Raw genomic sequence first — 20,832 nt, 5'->3', positions numbered from 1 at the left:
ACAACTGCACACAAAATAACACTGTCCTCAAGCAGATTCATTAATGCACTGTTTCAAATTAAATATGAGCATAACTCCTGACTTATGGTGCAAAGAGGAAACGGGGAAAAACCTGAGGTTACCTAAATTTTATTTATCTGGCATGATTAGCATGTGATAGTGCTCCAACATGCTTGCAAAGCCAGTGTCCAACATAGATTCAGGACAGCCACAACCATCATCAGATAACAGGGAAAAATAGAAAGTTTATAATGAAAAAGTAGTTCAAATAGGAGACACCACTGGGGAGTGAATTATCATCTAAGCATTTTAGGTATTATTACCCAAAAGTCCAGAATCTGAAAATAACCAACTTATAGTAGGAAACTTACATTCCACTTAGAGAAAACAGACAACTTCAAAGACGTAAATATCGAGAAAGCTTTTACAAGTGTGTTTTTATTGTGTGTGAAATAACTATTTCTATAAAGGATTGCAAAATAATGGGAGAGTTTGTTGAAATCATTTAACCCAAAAGCCCATCCAACTGGATGCTGGTATTAACTGTTTCTAAATGTGTTCTCTTCACCTTGGCCCAGTGTTTAAATCTAATACTTAATTTAAATTTCTTAATGATGAAATTACACATTACTGAACACAGACACCATGATGTCATCACAGCTGTAGTCCCTATCAATCTTAAGGGTCTCACTATGCAGCCCAGGCTAGCCCCAGATTCCTGATCTTCCTGTCTTACTTTCGCAGGTTCTGAGGAGGACAGGTGTGTATATATGATGATATCATTGTTCTAGTTAAGTTAGACATAAGTAGAAACATAATAAAGGTGTAACTCGGTTTTATTTAGCCACGTTATATTTCTGTAACTTCATTTACATACAATAATAAATCACGAAACATGGGGATTTATCCTAATACTCTGTAACGAGTGCACTGTTAGAGAAAATACCTTACCTCATTTCTCATGATTCTCCAAAGGTTCAGCGTAATTCTTCCAACAATATTTATCTCGCTCATTGTATCTGACCCATAGTCATCTCTTTCCGCTGCAAATCTGTTTTCAATTTTGTCATCTATACAAAAAGAATGTAGACTGCATCAAGACTCACAGAAAACAAGCAGTTGGTAAATGATGCCAAAGAAAATGAGAACAATATAAAGTACTAAGAGTTAAGATAAAGGTAAAATTTGATTCAGTCCATGTCATATCAGAATAAGAGAATATTGATTATTAACTTAAAAAAACCCAATTTTTTCTTTCTTAAATCATGTAAGAGTTTTGTAAAGTAAACACAAAGACACATGGCATTCTCTTCCTCTTTCTACACAGTGCACACACTTGTCCTTGGGAACCTACAGAGCATGGTTCCTGGGCATCCTATCGATAACAAAGGATGCGGAACAATTCGTTAAATAAAATGCCTTGGTGTGTGTATGAACATCGCCATGGTACATACGACACTGAGCTCAGTGCACATGCATAGCTGGCTGACTCCACAGATGTGGGGCCCAGGATATTAAGAGATGACTGTGTATATTTGTTTCTGTTTATACAAAATCCGAAAAGGTTTTAATTTGAATCTTTCTCAATGAAAACATTTCAATGAAGTTTGAAAATATACTTTGAATATAATTCCTAATAGTAAAAAGTAAAGTATCTTCAAAATTGTATTTCCCCTTTTAAGTATATTATTTTTCATATAAAAGTTTTATCAATAGCAATTAAAATTTACTGCCTTGTTTTATAAATGAAAAATGTCATTTCCATATGTCAATTTAACAACATACTGATAAGGGTTTATTTGTACCTTCAAGTATTTCATACTTGGAAACGCTCTATTATTTTTAACTAAAACAAACAAACAAACAAACAAACAAACAAAAAACTACGTACTGTTAAAAATCCCGAAGGTACAATCTGCCTTTAATTAACAGATTTTTGAATTTTAAATGCCTCACTAACATGAACATTTGTGTTTTACCCTCTCACTGATAACCACACAGTTCCCCTTACTTGAGCCATAAGCTTCACAAAGCACAATGTACACTGATCATGGGAGGTTTGAGATTTTAATGATAGAACTTTTGTACACTATCTGCACCTGACAGCAGGGCACTAGCAATAAAGCAATCATTTTTTCTTGAAATAATAAAGTTCCTTTCCATTCCCTACATTCAAATGATGTTTTGTTTTTAATTGGATATTTTTTTAATTTACATTTCGTATGTTATCCCCTTTTCCGGCTTCCACTCCAGAAACTCCCTATCCCATCCCCCATCCCCTGCTTCTATGAGGATGCTCACTCACCCGCTCATCCACTCCCTCCCCCTCCCTGCCCCGACATTCCTCTACACTGGGCCACAGAGCCTTCACAGGACCAAAGGCCTCTCCCATTGATGCCCGATAAGGCCATCCTCTGCTACCTATGCAGTTGGAGCCATGGGTCCCCCCATGTGTACTCTTTGGTTGGTAGTTTAGTCCCTGGGAGCTCTGGTAGGATCTTGTTGGTTGACATTGTTGTTCTTCCTATGGGGTTGCAAACCCCTTCAGCTCCTTCAGTCCTATCTCTAACCTCTTGGGGACTACGTTCTCAGTTCAATGGTTGGCTGCCAGCATCTGCCCCTGTATATGTCAGGCTTTGGCAGAGCCTCTCAAGGAGACAGCTGTGTCAGGCTCCTGTCAGCATGCACTTCTTGGCATCCGCACAGTGTCTGGGTTTGGTGACTACATGTAAGATGGATCCACAGGTGTGGCAGTCTCTGGATGGCCTTTCCTTCAGGCTCTGCTCCACTCTTTGTCTCCATATTTCCTCCTGTATTTTGTTCTCCCTTCTAAGAGGACTGAAGCATCCACATTTTGGTTTTCCTTCTTTTTCACATTCATATGGTCTGTAAATTTTATCTCGTGTATTCCAAGCTTTTGGGCTAGTATCCACTTATCGGTGAGTACATACCATGTGTGCTCTTTTGTGAATGGGTTACCTCACTCAGGATGATATTTTCTAGTTCCATCCATTGCCTAAGAATTTAATGTAGTCATTGCTTTTTTAATAGCTGAATAGTACTCCATTGTGTAGTTGTACCACATTTTCTGTATTCATTCCTCTGTTGAAGGGCACCTGGGTTCTTCCCAGCTTCTGGCTATTATAAATAAGGCTGCTATGAACACAGTGGAGCATGTGTCCTTGTTTTATGTTGGAGCATCTTTTGGGTATATATACCCAGGAGTAGTTTAGCTGGGTCCTCAGGTCCAGTTTTCTGAGGAACCTCCAGACTGATTTCCAGAGTGGTTGTACTAGCTTGCAATCCCACCAACAATGGAGGAGTGTTCCTCTTTCTCCACATCCTCGCCAGCATCTGCTGTCACCTGAGTTTTTGATCTTAGCCATTCTGACTGGGGTGAGGTGGAATCTCAGGGTTGTTTTGATTTGCATTTCCCTGATGACTAAGGATGATGAACATTTCTTTAACAGCTTCCCAGCTATGTGAGATTCCTCAGTTGAGAATTCCCTGTTCAGCTCTGTACCCCATTTTTTAATACGGTTATTTGGTTCTTTGCAGTCTAACTTCTTGAGTTCTTTGTATATTTTGGATATTAGCCCTCTATCTGAAGCAGGATTGGTAAAGATCTTTTCCCAGTCTGTTGGTTGCCGTTTTGTCCTAACCACAGTGTCCTTTGCCTTAAAGAAGCTTTGCAGTTTTATGAGGTCCCATTTGTCAATTCTTGATCTTAGAGCATAAGCCATTGGTGTTCTGTTCAGGAAATTTTCCCCTGTGCCCACGTGTTCGAGGCTCTTCCCCACTTTCTCTTCTATTAGATTCAGTGTATCTGGTTTTATTTGGGGGTCCTTGATCCACTTGGACTTGAGTTTTGTACGAGGCAATAAGAATGGATGATGTTTTTATTTTGTATGCATTGTTGAGCTGTACCAGACACTCCAAGCTGCACTTCATTGTTAATATAATTTCTTTTTGCTTCTCCTGGCAAATCTGATGGTGTGCTCTGATGGCACTGGACTGTGGCCTCTTACTGAAGGTGGGATGGCAGCAGCATCAACCACTGGGCACCCTTACCTGTGATGACTCTGTGGAACTGCTTTGTGTTTCTGATAGAAAGATGTATTTCCCTTGGACAAGAGGCTCTTCCCTTTCATCATAAGAGCCTTCCATTGCTAATCCAATAACATCTACCTTTTTGCTCACATCACTGGCACAGACACAGGGCTGGGTGGATACTTTCATAGCTTCCTTCCTTTCCTCCCTTCTCTCCTTACTTCTCTTCCTTCTCTATCCTGATCACAGCCCCCCTCCCTCCTCATCTCCCATTCTCCCTCCTTCCATCCCCCTTTTCTCCTAAGAGAGGGGAGACATCACCTCCCACTGGTACCCCCACGCTGGTACATCAAGCCCTAGCGGGACTTAGGGCATGCATGCACCCTCAGATGTCCAAGAAATAGAAATATGGTTTGGTCTGTTTGAAGACGACCTCAGTAAAGATGTAATATTCAAGGAGCACCCAGAGGGCTTCTGGTCAATTCCATTTTTAGGTGGTGGTGCCTCGCCAGGCAAAGGAGTTTCCCATTTACTTTTATAAATAGACCAGTTATCTTTCTGAGGGCAACCCATGTCTGCCAAAGTCATAGCTGAACTTGGACTGTATAAAAAAAGTTTCTCTTGAACCCAGTGAATACTACCATGAAGTAAACTTATGGGCTTGATAAGAAAGTCAAGGTCATTCAAAAATGGACTGGGTTCTTAATTGCACATCAGGATGGCCAGGACTAGAGGGAATGGCTGCTGCCCGTCCCAAGTGTGGGTTTAGTATCTTGAGGTAGGACAGGACCAGCAGGAGATGATGGGAAACGTGGTTTAATGAAGTAGAAGGCAATGGGTGGATTCCAGCCACTGCTAGGTTTTATTGGTGATGAAAATCAATGTTTTAATTCTGGATAAATCATAAAGTTCTTCAAGTGTTGCTGTCCATATAAATCCTTGATTTTTAGTCGGAGCTGAAACACTTCAGCCACTGTTCAGTAAATGCAAACCATTATTCCATTTACTTACTTGCAGCAACTTTTACTTCATCCAGCAAAGCCTAATGACACGGGTAGTTGAGAAAACCAGAAACCAGGACCCATATTCCTTAAAATTTGCCATTTGGTCACCTTTCCTCCAGAAGCTCCTCAGTCACCATGACCCCAGCTCCTGTAACATCCTGCACTGAGTGCCACACAAGGTGTCCCAGGCTAGGTTTATTTAATCAGTAGCCTTCCTACTTTTAATTTGGTAATTTCTGCTGCTACTTTTATTAACTATAGTATTTTTACTTGTTTCTGTTTGTTTAGCTGCTAGGTGTAATCACTGTACATAGAGGCAGAGAAGCAGGAATACTACAAGTTCAAGGTCAACCTAAGTTGCAGTAAGACCCACATTAAACAAAGTCCTTCGGAAAACCACCCCCCCCCCAAACCAGGAAGCCTGTATAGGGTGTGTATGTGTGCCTGCACAGGGAGACAGGGAGCCCAGAGGTTGACATCATTGACATCAGGCGTCTTTCTCGCCTGCTCATTCTCTTACTGAACCAGTACTGATTGATTTACGGAGGCTAGCCTGTCAGTAAGCCATAGTGATTCTCCTGCCTCAACTCCCAGGGCTGGGATAACACGTGCCCACCACACCTAGCTTTCACCTGCACATGGGGGATGCAACTGAGGTCCCCATGCTTATACAGGAAGCCCTCACAGAACCATCTGACGGCTTTAATATATATAATGTAATTTTAGATTATAATATAACTAATATAATTTTATATATATAATTTGAGATACTCTTAATAGTTTATGGAGACCTATGAGAGCTCCTTACAGCAAAGACAATGAGTCTGGTCTCGTGGGGTGAGGATTTTCTGAGAATAAAAACAACAGATTTAGTGAATGCTGTTGGCTACCATATGTGCTGTATGTATTTTATCTTACACATCTATCACGTGGTGGGCACTTTACCGACATTGCTCCTTTAGTTTCACTGTATTATAACATTCTACTTAGAAGCACTGCATCTTTCCCGGTTCACGTGGTGAGGAACAAGTAGTATTGTAAAGAAGGATCTCTTCACCCTGATGGCCCGTACACTGACCCCCACACCTCTCATTTCCCTCTTTATGCTAAGGAGATACTGTTCAAACACTACATTAGAACACCAGTCGCAGTGTCACTGTTCTCACTCTTAAAGTTCTATCAGCGCCTGCTGTACTTTATGGATGAATGAATCGTGCACTTGATCCAGTCAGTGATTTGCTTGACATTAGACAGGCATCTAGGCCTAGCCAGGACTTGAACCCAGGGAGTCTTTTCTCCAGGATCTGTGCACCACACTCCTACTGTGCTATCTCACTAACCACACACCCTTTCTGCTGTACTCTGTTGCCTAACAAAAGTCGCCATCCACAAATCACAAGTAATTCTGATATAAACATTACCATCCCTCTAAACTCAGTACTTTTGGGGACTGCCCTCAAAATTCACACTATGTTTTTTGATTTGCACTCAAGTAAATTTGCACTCACTAATCTTTAACTATTAATGCTTTTAGGCCCCTCTTGTCCTTTCCTACCAACTTAATGAGCAAAGATATAAAACAAGACAAAACAGTAAAATTACACTTTATAAAGTCAAGGGTTATGCAGCTTCACAAAATCATGAGGATTATGTCATTAAATGAGAAACTAGATCTGGGATACTGGACAGAGGAGGTATACTAAAGATGGAGTAGATGGTATGATTTCTTATAGAAAGATTTATATATGGAACCCTGACTAAACGTGGGAAAGACCCAATATATAAAACAGCATATGCAGTAGTGAGAATGCTGGGATTTTCCTGGTGCTCTAACCCTTTCTATATGGGTTACATCTAGAACGTACCACAGTTCAGTATAAAAACTGAGCTGGAGTGATATTTCCTCCTCCTAATTTTCCATTATTCACTCTATAGTTTCTCTGTAACAAAACACTTGCAGTTCTACATACCTGGCACTCGAGAGATCATCTGACATAAATCCACACTCAGAGCAGCCGCCCTCTGCAAGAGGTAGCCCCAGGAGTGCATCTGAATCTCATAGCCTAGCAGAATGTCAGGGTCATACCTAGAGAAAAGCATCAGAACGCACAACATTACACTTGGAACCGTGCCCAGAAGAACCATTTTTATCATGGTGGAGGGCAGAAGTCAGAATCTATACTCCCTAATGGCCAATCTATAGTGGGAAGGGATATGTCAGTAGTAGCTATAGAATGAATGCTATAGAATGACTTAGAATAGGTGGCTAGAGGAGCTAATTTATTTCCTAAAATGAGCTTAATTTTACTAGGCTGTGTTTGTTCTGCATTTCTTGCATATCTTGGCAGGGTGTGATGAAATCTGGGGTGAGAGACAAGGAGTTACTACTATCCTGAAGGCACGATTGCAAACACGACATGGGTGTGATACCGGATAAAGATCTTCCAGGTCACAAAACTGCCATTTTTATTTCTTAACCTATACAGCCTTTCTGTAGTGTTAATGCTGAGGGAAAAAAGATTCAAACACTTTCCTTGTGATTTTAGTGGTGACTGGGTTCTCACACACAGTAATGTCTAAGAAATGACAGGTCTGTCTTCTGGAAAGGAGGGAATTCAGATCAGTAGCAGATGGGACCACTGAGAATGAGACTAAGCAGGAAACACAAACCTGAGAACCTGAGGAAAGGCTCCTCCTCACCGCAGAATCGTTCTACTAAAGCTCGTTGACAACCTGCAACACATTCACGACTTCCGCTGTGGCTCCTCTTAGGCCCTCCATGTGGGGACTACCATACACTCGTGGGGGTGCCATTTGTACTATTTACTTGTGCGTGTGACTCGCTATTGTCATTACTAGCTGTACAAGCTACATAACTACTCTACCCCTCAGCTACACTTGCAGCCCCTCATGACTCTGAGGTAAGACTCTTACTATGTAGCCCAGGCTAGCTTCAAACTTCCACTCCTCCTGTTTCAGCCTATTGAGTGCTGGGATTATAGAAGTAAGTCACCACGCCTGGTTTATTTTTCATTGATTTTTGTATTTAGCATATAGGATTCTTACACAGTCAGCCAATGAAGTACTGACTGTGTGCCGCACACTAAGTTCTTAGTTCTTTTGTGCATTGACGTATTTTATGTAAGTTAATAATTTTTCAGATGCAGAAAATTAAGATTATGGAGGTAAGTGCTTAAGACAAAAATACATACGAGATGTACTTTGAACAAAGATTAATTATTAAAGTAAAAAAGAAAGAAGAAACAAACTTCAAAATACTACTGCAATGGCGGCTAGCTCCCAAGGCAGACATTTCTTTATTTGACTAACACAACTGAACTTTTGGACCAATCCCTGTCACGTCGGAACCATAGAAAACTCATCTTAAATCCAATTGAGAAGCTAGAAGCACAAGTATCTCTTTGTTCCCTTGTTCTATGGGATGGGGCTGAGGACAGCACTTCCTAAGGAGGGTCCCACACTTCCAAGGGACCTGGGGATGGCTCTCGCCCTTGCTTCCTTTATCTTATGCTATGTGCATGAAAACACAAGACGATACCTCTTCATTATATTCGTAACTTCCTGAAAGAGAGCCTTCTCATCAGCAGCATAGGTCACTTCTAATCCTGTGACTCCAGATCTGATTAGTAATGGGGTCTGACATCGGATATCTAAGGAAATAAAACATTTGTTATATATAACATTATATCGTATGCTAGTATATAAAAGTAATTTTACTCCTTACTTTTGCACTAAAGAATATAAAGACTGACTCCCCCAAAGAAAACTGTAATAGCCCAGCTACAATTCCTTAACTGTTTCTTCTCCTGTAACATGTAACTCAGGTCACGTTTCACAGTCTCAGTCAGACCCGTAGTCTGTCACTGTAAAATTCCCACGCTGTAACCTATCACTCGCAAAACAAATCCCTGTTTCTGTGCTTGAGGTTCCTAGCGCCAAAGCGTTGCTTAGCAGGGACTAACCAATCACTAGTGTGCTACAAACGGGTGACGAACACCTCTTCAGGACAGAAGCCTTGCCCTGGCCTTGCTTGCCTACTTCATTACATCCACCACAGCTCACTGCAAACTGCCAACACCGGACTAGATGAAAAATCTAGGGAAAGCCAGTGACTGGCTCGATGGCTGTAACAACCTTGACTAAACATCAGATTCTTAGTGGCTTCTTCTGTACTAAACCTTCCTCAGGAGACTGAAACAATTGTTAAGGGCTCCCTTTAAAACCTCAGAGACATGCTTGCATTTCCTAAGATGTTTCAATGGTATATGAAGAACCTTTGAACCAAAGTACAATTACTTAGGAAGGTATTTAAATAGAAAATACGATAACTCACAAACTATTAATTTGTGGTAGTTAACAGTGTTCTAAAGCAAACATTCTGTGTTAGCAGTAAAATATCTGTAGATAATGAAGATTGTTTAGCCATACATGTTATATGGATTTGCTGTGGATAATCAGTCATTTATGAGTTAGGTGTTAATTAAGTTTTATTAAGATCGTGCTCACACATGCTAGGTAAGTGCTCTTTCCTACTCCTAGTCTACGTGTGGCAGTAAGAATTAAAGATCACGAATGGAGGGAAATGGTGCGCACAGCTTCCCACCCCATCCTCAGCCAACATCAGGAAGGGTCTTCTTGCTTGCTTATGGTTCTTCCAGAAGGACATTTTGTGAAAAGCCACGCCCAGCCATGCACTGTAGCTGGCAGCTGCCTGTTATCCTAGCACTGGGGAAGTAGATGTAGGACGGATCTAAGCTCAAAGCTAGCCCCAGCTACACAGCCACTACAAGGCTAATCTGGGCTATGTGAGAGCCTGTCTGTCCATCTCCCCCCACAACTCCCAATTCGTGGTAAGCACATCATTGATAAAAATGAATAATACCTTGATGGGTGACTGTCTTGTCTTTATCAATCACTATTACACCAGTCAGTTCTGTTTTTTCTGTGTCTGGGAGTGGAGTGTCAGATGAAATGCAGTAGAACAAAGCACAGATTGGGTCAAACTCAGGATCAGGTTGTAAGTCTCTTCTAGTTCGTGCGTGTAACTCCACACTGATTAAGGTAAGATTTTGTATCTACCAAAGGAAATTAAAAATTATGCTTAATGTGTTTTGCAGCATGAATGTTCAAAAAAGTACTTTTCACTAAGACTCTGAGGAAACAAACAAGCAAAAATAGAGAAAATATAGAGATAAAAGACAAAGTCACAGTTAGCTCATAAATTTATTAAACTTAAGATTTTGGCTTCCAAAATTAGATTTACTCATGTTCTTATTTCAAAAGATGCTTGGGCTGTCACTTCTCCAGGGCAGTACTTAAAAGTATTTGTTTAATATATGCAGTGCATCCTAACTTGTTTTTTGAGGGAAAGAATTAGTTCAAATGCTTACCACATTCAAACCTGTCTATCACGTTTCACAGCTACCTACATTAGAGCTGCACCTTTAATTCAAACTCAAAATAGAAATCGCTCTGTAGTTTAAAGTTCATATGTACTAATCTGCCATATGTAAGGATTACCTAAATTTAGACCTTTTGCATAAGAGCCAATTTTCAAGTTTTAATTTTACCTCAAAAAATAGAATGAAAAGAACTGTTGTGAGGTCAAGTCTAGAACAAGGCACTTCATCTGACAGCGGACATGTGCTTTCTGGCCTGCGGCAAAGGCTAAACTGTTTTCACACTTAGGCTTTGTCAATGAAAACCTCCCACTGCAAGTCTTAATTTCTTTTTAAAACCAAGATAGAGACAGGCACATAGAGCACGCCTGCCATCCTGACACTCTGGGGCTTCAGCAGTTAGTAACAACAGTTCCCTCAAAAATCAGGACCAGAAAAATAAATCAACAGCATCTGGTTTGGCCTGAATCCATGACTGCACGGTGTGTGCTCCCACATACATACAGCTGAGCTGGCATTGGGAATGACACTATACTCTCCTCACAATTTATTCAGGTCACATCAATTAGAAAGGGTCTGTAGTCACACACACGTACACACGCACACACACACACACACAGTGGAAGCAAGAATTTGAACAACCGGACAGAACTGCTCTTCTGTGGTGTCTGTGGTCCTTGGTTAACCCTTTTTGTACTGACAGATAATCCATGAGGGCCAATGAAGAATATAAGTCCATGACTTCCATTAGTCACAGGAACAGAATTTGCAAATCTATTTAGAGCACAATTTAGGACTATCTATCGAAAATTTAAAATTTAAAATGCACATATCCTTTAACTAAAAAATTCTTCTCCTGAGAAGTTATGCTACAAACTGACTCATTTAATCAAAATATAAGTAGAAGGAAGTACACTTGAAGCTGTAAGAGAAAACGACTGTGAAGGACCTGAATGTTTAGATGGGGATTAGTAACTAAGCTAGTGCCAAGGTCATGTAATGACACAATAGTCAGTACTCAGGGCTTTTGGGGAAGAAAACTGCTACCGTGTGGGACAGGGGCTTACTTTACATGTTCATCTTTAACACATACATGTAATATGTTTGTTAATATATTTACTACATTCCTTTTAAACTATAAAAATATTAATTATGTATGTGTAAGGAAGGTTCAAAAAATAATAAAGCAACCCAAAGTACGTCACGTTCCTAAAAACTATATATTGGAGTTGTTGTAAGAAAAACTCCCTTCTGGTTTCCACCTGCGCCATGGCTGACCCTGAACCACAGCTATGCAGACCCCAGTGCCGCCCAGAGAGAACAGATCTCCCAGGACCCCGGGAGTGCTGACACACCTAAGACCACAGGGTTAGAGGAGGGCAAACCTACAGAGACAGCAAGGCCAGCTGTCACCAGAGATCACCAGATGGCAAGAGGCAAGCATGAGAACCTAAGCAGCAGAAATGAAGGCTACCTGGCATCATCAGAACCCAGTTCTCCCACCATAGCAAGCCCTGGATACCCCAACACACCTGAAAAGCAAGATTCTGATTTAAAAATCACATCTCACGATGATGATAGAGGACTTTAAGAAGGGCATAAATAACTCCCTTCAAGAAATACAGGACAACATAGGTAAACAGGAAGAAGCCCTTAAAGAGGAAACATGAAAATCTCTTAGAGAATTACAGAAAAACACAACCAAACAGGTGAAAGAATTGAAAAATCCAGGATCTAAAAATGGAAATAGAAACAATAAAGAAATCACAACCCTGGAGATAGAAAACCTAGGAAAGAGATCAAGAGTCCTAGAAGCAAGAATCACCAACAAAATATAAGAAATAGAAGAGAGAATCTCAAGGGCAGAAGATACCAGAGAAAATATTGGCACAACAGTGAAAGAAAATACAAAATGCAAAAAGGCCTAACCTAAAACATCCATATAGTTAGGCAAGAACTCGACCACTGAGTTGTATATCAACCTAGGGACGGTGCTGGTGCATGTCTGTCTGTCTGTCTGTCTGTCTACACACACACACACACACACACACACACACACACACACACACACACACACGCACAGAAGGTGTGCATTCGTGTCATGTTGGAAATAGATGTTGGGTGTCTTTCTCTCTCTGCTGCACTCCATCTTCTTTTGAAGCCGGCTTTCCTGGTAACCTGGAGCTCACTCATTGAGTCTGCTGCATGGCCAGAACCCAGGCACTCTTTCTTACTTCCCAGTCCAGGGCCACTATTCCTCACACCCTGCCACACCCAAGACTTCCAGTGGGAGCTGGGGACCTGAGGCAGCAAGCACCTCACATCCCCGTGACTGAGCCATCTTCTAAGCATCCCCATGCCCCAGAATGTTCTCCTGGAAATGCATATCCTATAGAATTTTATTGTTAATAATTAGTACACATTAACTTAGTAAACACAAACACTTTAAGTGGAAAACCTCTCTTCTAAAGCCAAGTAGAACAAAACAACCAATTTAACTAGGATAGATGAACATGTATGAAGCACAAAGAGAAGACGTGTGAAGACAACGTTAAGTCAAAAGACTCTTAAAGACTAATTTCGTTATTAGAAATTTCACATTTGTATTTTGTGTTTCTGGACTGAGATTTAATATGCACTGCTGCTCTTAAGGGTGTGGTTTAAAGCAAACAGAGTAAAAACTGAGCTGGGAAGGGTGAGAGGGAGGTGAGAGGAAGTGCAGGGAGGAACAGGGAGTCTTCTGTTCTGTATTGAGTACTGAGAACAGAAGCAACATAAAAAACCTGTTCAAAAGAGGGCTCATTTCCTGTTTTGCCACTGGGTGGCGATTCAAAATATGTCCTGAAGCCGTAGGGGCTGCGACCCCTTAGGAAGGACAGCAATATCAACCAACCGGACCTAAGATCTCCCAGGGACTCCACCACCACTACATACACAGCAGAGGATGCCTTATCTGGCATGGATGGAAGGGGAGGTGCTTAGTCCTGTGGAGGCTTGTTGCCCTAGTGAAGGGGTTTGCTAGAGGGGTGAGAAGGTGGGAGTGGGTGGGGTACCTTCTTAGAGGCAAAGGGGAGGGGGATAAGATGGAGGGGCTTAAAGGGGAGACAGGGGAGGGCACAACATTTGACATGTAAATCAATAGAAAAATCAATTAAGAAAAAGTGTCCTGAGAGGAGAAAGTCCTGTCAGCAGGTAACAGTGTCATGGACTAACTTTAACGTGTTATATAATTCTAAAATGTGGCTGTGCAGTAACATGCAAAAACAAGTAAAATTATGTTTTCAAACAGAAAGCAAACATCCATAGGTACCAAACTTTTCTGGGGACTAGAGGGATGATGGCTCAGTGGTTAGAGGAGCTTGCTCGACAATGAGAAGGAGAGTTCAGATCCCAGTACCCACACAAACGTCCAAAGCATCCTGGAAACACCAGCAACTTCAATGCCACGAGATCTCATGGCCTCTTCTGGTCTCTGTGGACACCTGCACATACTAACACAAAGAAACAGACAGACAGACAAGACACACACACACACACACACACACACACACACACACACACACACACACACACACACCAGAGTACATATATGTCCAAAAGCACAAAGAATTTTTAAAAGACAAGTCTTTTTTGTTGTTGTTGTTAAAGTCTATAAATTTTGATTGAGTAAATATTTTTCTTATCTTTAATAGCTAGATTTCTTTGTGTGCACACATGTGCTGGTTTGGTGTGTGTGTATGTGTGTGTGTCTTGTGAGAGCTGGTTCTCTTCTCCCACCATGTATGTGAGTTCCAGGACTGAACTCAGCTTGTCAGGCTTGGTGGCAAGTGCCTTTACTGAGTAAACCAGCTTGCCAGTCCAATAATTATAATTGAAAAAAAATCTTTCCTTTAATTATTTTTAAAAAAAATTTATTTTATTTTATGTATGAGTACAGTGTTGCTTTCTCAGACACACCAGAAGAGGGCATCGGATCCCATTTCAGATGGTTGTGAGCCACCATGTGGTTGCTGGGGATTGAACTCAGGACCTCTGGAAGTGCAGTCAGTGCTCTTAGCCACTGAGCCATCTCTCCAGCCCCTCCTTTAATTTTTAATTGTGGGCATTTGCTATGTACCCCTGAGATTTTGGTGCACTGCGTGATGGTGGGACTTGGCACCCTCTTCTGGCCTCCTTGGGCATCAGGCATGCACAGTACTGAGCTAAAAGGAGGCAAACCACTCATAGATATACACAGCAGCTAGGCACGTGCCTATCAGTTAGGCACGGGGTTTGAGTCCATACTGTGACTAATTTACATTTTCGTAAGAAAGTGTCCTAGTCTTTCACATACATGCTCATAATGTAAAAGTCAGATACTTGGTATAGTTTGTGAATTATCATTTTCTTCTTTTATAGAAAACTGATCTACAAAGCAACCAAACAGAAAATAAAAATCACAACTGAGATATGATACAATACTTCAGAACAATAGCATAATAAAACAGACTTTTAAAATGTAATTCTAAAATTTCAAAATATGTTGTAATTCAACTTCTATAAGCTAAATTTTAGCGCGGCGGGTTACCTCGTGTAAAGCCTTTGCCTCTTGTAAGTTCTGTATGCTGACTTTGAAACCATAGGTGTTGTTTAAGGACGGCCCATCAATCTGAGAAGTTTCTTTCTTTGGAGTATTTACTGCTGCAAACTGATTCTAAAAAAGACACAGCCAGAAAAAGATGTAAGCAACCGTTCTTTCTTTTGATTATTCTTGCTTAAACATTTTAAACAAAGATTGTTCTTAAGTTTAAGAAAGTTATTAACATTTATTTTAGTAACTGTAGAAATACACTACAATCTATAAATAGACCAGGTATTGATATTTGGTTTTACAAGCCCCAAACACTAAAAGCAGGAGTCGGGTGGAGCTGATATTTATTCTACATGGATATTTATCTCCACCCTTCTTGAAAGATCAAGTAACTAATATATTTACAACTACGTGGGTAAGGTTTGTAATGGTGTGAAAGTCTGCACTGCTGCACGCACTGGAAAAGCCTTCAAGCATTTAGGACAGACACTTCCTATTTCTATGGCAACCTTCCCCCCTTCTTTTGCTAGCCATGGCTCACTCTGCAGTCCAGACCAGCCTAGTATTCATGGTGACCCCTGTCCGGGACTCCCCATAGCCGGGTCTACACATAAGACCCACTGTATCTAGCTATCTCTTCTCTTAAAATACCTTCCCTGCTATTTAAATAGATTAACCATTTTCTCTAACATGTTGATTTGTATTTACAATGCACGGTTACCTGCTTTTAATATCAATAGCTTATAATTCAAAAGTTTTATAAATCAAAGTTTGTCATATAGCCTCAACGTAAAAAAATTATCATACATCTTATACGTAATGACCTTTCTGAGTAGCAGCTGATATGGAGTGGTTTGTCATTTATTTCCAAAGACACTGTCTAACATACTTCTTTCATACAACCTTATACTTCTCAATTAAGTACTAGCATATCTTTAGTATTTGAATAAGGACAGTAATAATTTCTCAACTTTAACAGTAGATAATGCTGCCCCCTTTTTTTGTTTTTTGTTTTTGGTAACCTGGTGAAAGAAATTTAAAAATTAAGTTATATGGAAAAAAAGCAAAGAAAAGGATATATTTTTGGCGAGAGTGAAAAATGACTTACTTAGCTGGGTGGTGGTGGTGCGTGCCTGTAATCCCAGCACTTGTGAGGCAGAGGCAGGTGGATCTCTTAGTTCAAGGCCAGCCTGGAGGGCTCTGTTACGCAGAGAAACCCTGTTTCAAAACAAAACAAAAACCCAACAACAATCCACCCACAACATACGATCTTCCTTAGGCTCTGCTGGATCAGCGGCTTTGACACTGCCAGTGACCAGTTAATGTGTGTGCATCGTCATAGGCTACAGTCTGGCGGTCATAGCTTCTCTGTGATATCTGCATTTACACATAAGAATCTTTTATATCCCAACAATAAAATCTAAGGCAGATGCTATTCTTATTTCCTCACGCTATGTAAGTGAAGACGCAGTGAGCTCTCGGATGCAGGAGGTCCTGTATTGACCTGTGGCTGTGCTGTAGTTACCTCCACTTGTGTTGTCAGGAGACCTCTCCGAAGACGGTCAGTGTCACTTCCCTTCTTATTGTACAACTTCTGGGTTTTTGGTTCTGTAGAAAGAAATTGCATTTTTAACTTGTATATTTACTTCGGTTTCTTAAAACAAATTTTGTTTCAAATATTATTTGTAAATACCCTTATATACATTTTTCCAGATTTCATAATTTTAAAATGAAATTAATTAAAATCTCCAATTTCTATGAAATACTTCAAACTTTTACATTTTAAATTAAGTACAGTTATGTTTTACTACTGAGTTTTATAACTGAGTCATTACTCTTGGGGCTAATTCGCTCCCTTATCACGTATTCGTGATGATGAGGGAGCGACATGAAGTTTCTTTTGTGTTCTAGAAAGAGTTGTAAGTTCACCATACATACATAAAAGGAAAATGACAGCAGCTCTCCTTACTTGTGCAGATTGTTCCGAGACCTCTGGGGGTTAACTGTAGACAGTGCTGACTTCTGCTTATACTGTTTACTCTACCCACCACTCCCCATAATAACAGCGTTTAATTTATAAACCAGGCACCATAAGATAAACAATACCCAGTGCTAAAATAGAATTACAATATACTCTAATAAGTTATGTGCATGTTCGCTCCTTCTCAAACATTCTTTTCCTCACTTTTTCATAAAGAACATATTTTCTTGTTTCCCTTCGGCATCTATGACTCCATGAGTCATCAACATGGTTACTTCTAAGCTGCAGACTATTTGAACACAAGTGTCCCAACCCCACAACAGCTGAACGGATTACTGAGACAACTACTAAATGATGAACAAGAGGGATCGTGTACAGAATGGATACCCGCACAAAGAGGTGGCTCATATTTCATGATATTCAAAACTGCACATGACTTAGAACTTATGGATCATGTATTTACAGAGTATTATAAGAAGTATTTTTGGACTGCAGTTGTCTGTATGTAACTGAAATTCCTAAAAGTCAAATTCTGAGTGAGGGAGGAACTGGGAATTGGTGTCTCTGAACTGAAATACGCATGGTAGGTATACACAGATGGTTTTTCCTGATAACCACTCAGTGAGAATGTCTAAGACGGCCTGTAGACACTCAGGCAAGAGATGGAAATGGGCAAGCAGCAGGCTGTGGTGGCAGAGATGAAAAAAGAACTTGGCAATGGACTGAAAAGCAAGGTGCTTACCACGGCAACCGGGTGACGCTCCATATGTACTGGGATGACAGAGAGACAGAGGCACAGAGAGAGGCAGGGGTGGGGGTGGGGAGGGGACCTGGACCCGGTGTGTTGGTAAGGTGGTAGTGAGTGCAGGCACTGAGATCATGAATTCAGGGTTAATCTTGTGGTCCTCTGAACCTTCAAGCAGAAATGCCAGAGTCAGTGTTCTACTGCCTAAATTCTCAACTGGAAATACAAATATGCAAATTACCAGTATTAACCCTATGGACAGGAATTTGATAATCTATGAGAAAACCCAAAGAACGCTTAAGACTTAAATAACTCCAACACTTAGATGACAACTAAGAATAGTAAGATATATTTAAAAGAAAATCAAGTAGGAAAAAATACAAATAAAGACAAGAGAAAATGCAGAAACTAAGCTGTGGGCAACAGGCCAATGACTGCTTAGAAGCCATGATTAGAAGACTAAAATGCATCATCCATTGAATTTAGTTATAAGAAAAATTTTGAGACTTTTTTTTAAAAGTACAATGACAGGCAGAATTCAGATTAGCGTAGGCGATGAATGAATACACAGTAAATAAACAGAGCTGCTTTTAAGAAAATGTTTTAAGAAGACACTTGGCTTTGAAGAAGGAAGTTTGGCGTGAGCTAGAAGGTCTAGGGAAACCTGTGTTGTTTCTGTATTAAACGGCAGGAAAGAGGCTGGGAACACCTCAGTAGTGAAGGGCGTGTATAAGCCTTAGGGTTTGATACTCAGAATTGGGAAAAACAAAAACAAAAAGGTGGTGGAGACCTGGGTGTGTGTGAAAAGCCAATGGGGAAAACCAGGTTCAGAAGACTGATGCTCCCATCCTTGCTCAGGAGGCACAGACACAACGGCGTTTGCAGTAGGAGATGAAAGCGTTTCCTGTCATGACTTTCTAAAGCACGACACACTGACGACCTTCGCTTTCTGAGCGACATTCCACTCACAGGAGGACTTTACTATACAGTCTAACGCTCCATCTCCACCTTCGAAGAGAGGTGCTGCCTTTGCACTGTGTCTACACTTACCTACGGATAAAGGGCTAAGGCCAGTTGCTTCAGGAAGCTTTTCCAGAAGTTTTCTCGGCATAACTGGTGTACTATGAAGGCAAAGAGGCTCACATTTCCCAGTTCTTGTCCTAGCATGGATTGGAGAGATCACTTGAGACTCGCAACAGGAGGCTTTTTGGATACCATCTTTGATGGGCTTTAAGAAGTTCTCAACAGCTCGGGAACAAAGCTCCTCCACCGGTGACGAACATCGATGCTCCCCGTTTAGTGCTCTGAAATCTGGGGATGCTGCTTGTTGCCAAGGTGGAATGCCTGGAGAATCAGGGGAGCTGTAACTCACGTAACCGTTCTCATCTTCCTCTTCCTCCTCCTCAGGAACGGCTGCAGAGGCAGCTGGTAGCAGTGTCTGACTGGCACTTACTGTCTGACCACAACCTGTCCTTGATGTTTGCAAAGCAATCTGAGACTGACAGACTTCGTCCTTGGCATGTGCTGTAGAGGACAGTGTGTGTGGGCATGTATCCATGTGTGGAGCCACTGCACGGGTGTCACCCGGATTAAGTGAAGGGCTGACATTCTCAGCGGACTTTATCACTGGGGCTGACTCCGTTCTAGGGAGTCTCTTTGAACGTGCATACTCTTCTTTGGCCTGAAGCCATGCCTGAACCAGCTGCCTACTTGGGGCATATCTGCAAGGCATAATTACAATTTTTTTATCTTCCACCGTCTTATGGCTATTGCTCGACTCTTTATTGACAACTGCTGGGCCATTACGAAGTGGGGACCCTGGTCTGGGATTCTGCGTCATTGCTGAGAACGCTGTTTTCCATAGGCGAAGTCCTTCCAAGGAAAAGTCTCCTTCGAATTCAATCAGGTCATTGGGGAGCCGAGTTTCCACCATTAGGAGCCGTCCACCAATCTCCCTTTAAATACATTTTAGAATAAATGTTTTTGTCACAATAACCAATTACCCAAAATAAGTTCTTATCTAACAGACTTAGGGGCCCCTTTGGTGTCTCAAATACGACAATTTCGTTTTTCCCATTCACCCCAACTGCAGACAAAACACGCTATCTGCAGCTTCAATATACTTTTCTTCATAGATCTCTAACTACAAAATTAATCTCTTTTGGAAGGCAACACCAATTCAGAAGAAAGAAGGTTTAATTTTTACTTTTTAATTTTAGCATCCCATGACACTACCCATCAGAATCCTTACCACACTGTCCATCTGTGTGGGTGTGGGTGTGTTTTACGTGGGTGGGTTCGCATATGCAAAGGCTGGAGGGTGACACACCCGCCCCCCAGTTGTTCTTGACATCTGAGATGGCAACTCAACCTGAACCATAAGCGCATCAATTTCATTAGCTGGATGAGTGATGCGCTACAGAGATCTGCGTGGTTGGACTCCCCGGTGCTGGGGTTATGGACCAGGGTCCAGATACCATGTGGGCACTGGGAATCCAAACCCAGGTCCTCACGCTTACACAGCAGGGACTAGCTCTGTCAGTGTACCCATCTCCCCAGCCACTCAGTGTTAGTTTTAAGTAGTGGTCCACTATCAACATACATAGATTAAACAATGGAGTAAGTTATCATTTACTTCTCTATAACCTCTTTCTATGCCTCCTGGTGCTTAGCGTAGTTTAGCAAAGCCTAATCAGCTAAAACAAGGCTTTGTATTTAAATTCTCAGTATTAAAACAAGCATACACTTGCTGGTGGCATACCATGAGGCCTCAGGTTCAATGTCCTGCCTCAATCAAACCCCCATCTACAGAGCTGAAGTGAGCTGCCATGATTCCATTCTCTCAGGTACTCGAGTTTGACATAAACATAGGAACTCTGGAATTGGCAGAACAAGGGAGACAGCCTAGTTCCACTAATGTTTGAGCACATGTGTATAAACACAATCGCAATTCAGAGTCTGGTGTGGTTTTTGTGGTTGTGTGTACTCGTGAGTGTGGAGGTCAGAGGACAGACTTTTGGGTGTTGTGCCTCAAGTGCCACCCTCTCTTCTGTCCCCAAGTA

The 20,832-nt window shown here is 41.2% G+C and overlaps 1 protein-coding gene across 1 annotated transcript in view; it reads right to left on the bottom strand.

Annotated features, from left to right (window-relative positions):
• The window catches only part of Rev3l (REV3 like, DNA directed polymerase zeta catalytic subunit), a 155,547-nt gene that overhangs the window by 35,662 nt on the left and 99,053 nt on the right, over positions 1-20,832 (bottom strand). Inside the window, exons 14-20 of the mRNA XM_032888520.1 lie at positions 18,821-19,725; positions 16,570-16,652; positions 15,042-15,167; positions 9,958-10,150; positions 8,614-8,725; positions 7,025-7,140; positions 952-1,070 (exon numbers count right to left, since the gene is read on the bottom strand). Of these exons, the coding sequence (XP_032744411.1) occupies positions 952-1,070; positions 7,025-7,140; positions 8,614-8,725; positions 9,958-10,150; positions 15,042-15,167; positions 16,570-16,652; positions 18,821-19,725 (1,654 nt within the window). The remainder of the gene's footprint in view (positions 1-951; positions 1,071-7,024; positions 7,141-8,613; positions 8,726-9,957; positions 10,151-15,041; positions 15,168-16,569; positions 16,653-18,820; positions 19,726-20,832) is intronic.

The sequence above is a fragment of the Rattus rattus genome, chromosome 18 (assembly GCF_011064425.1).
Source record: "Rattus rattus isolate New Zealand chromosome 18, Rrattus_CSIRO_v1, whole genome shotgun sequence".
In the NCBI taxonomy this organism is placed as follows: domain Eukaryota; kingdom Metazoa; phylum Chordata; class Mammalia; order Rodentia; family Muridae; genus Rattus; species Rattus rattus.
The sequence above is the reverse complement of the archived record's forward strand: the minus strand, read 5'-3'. Positions and strand labels throughout refer to the sequence as shown.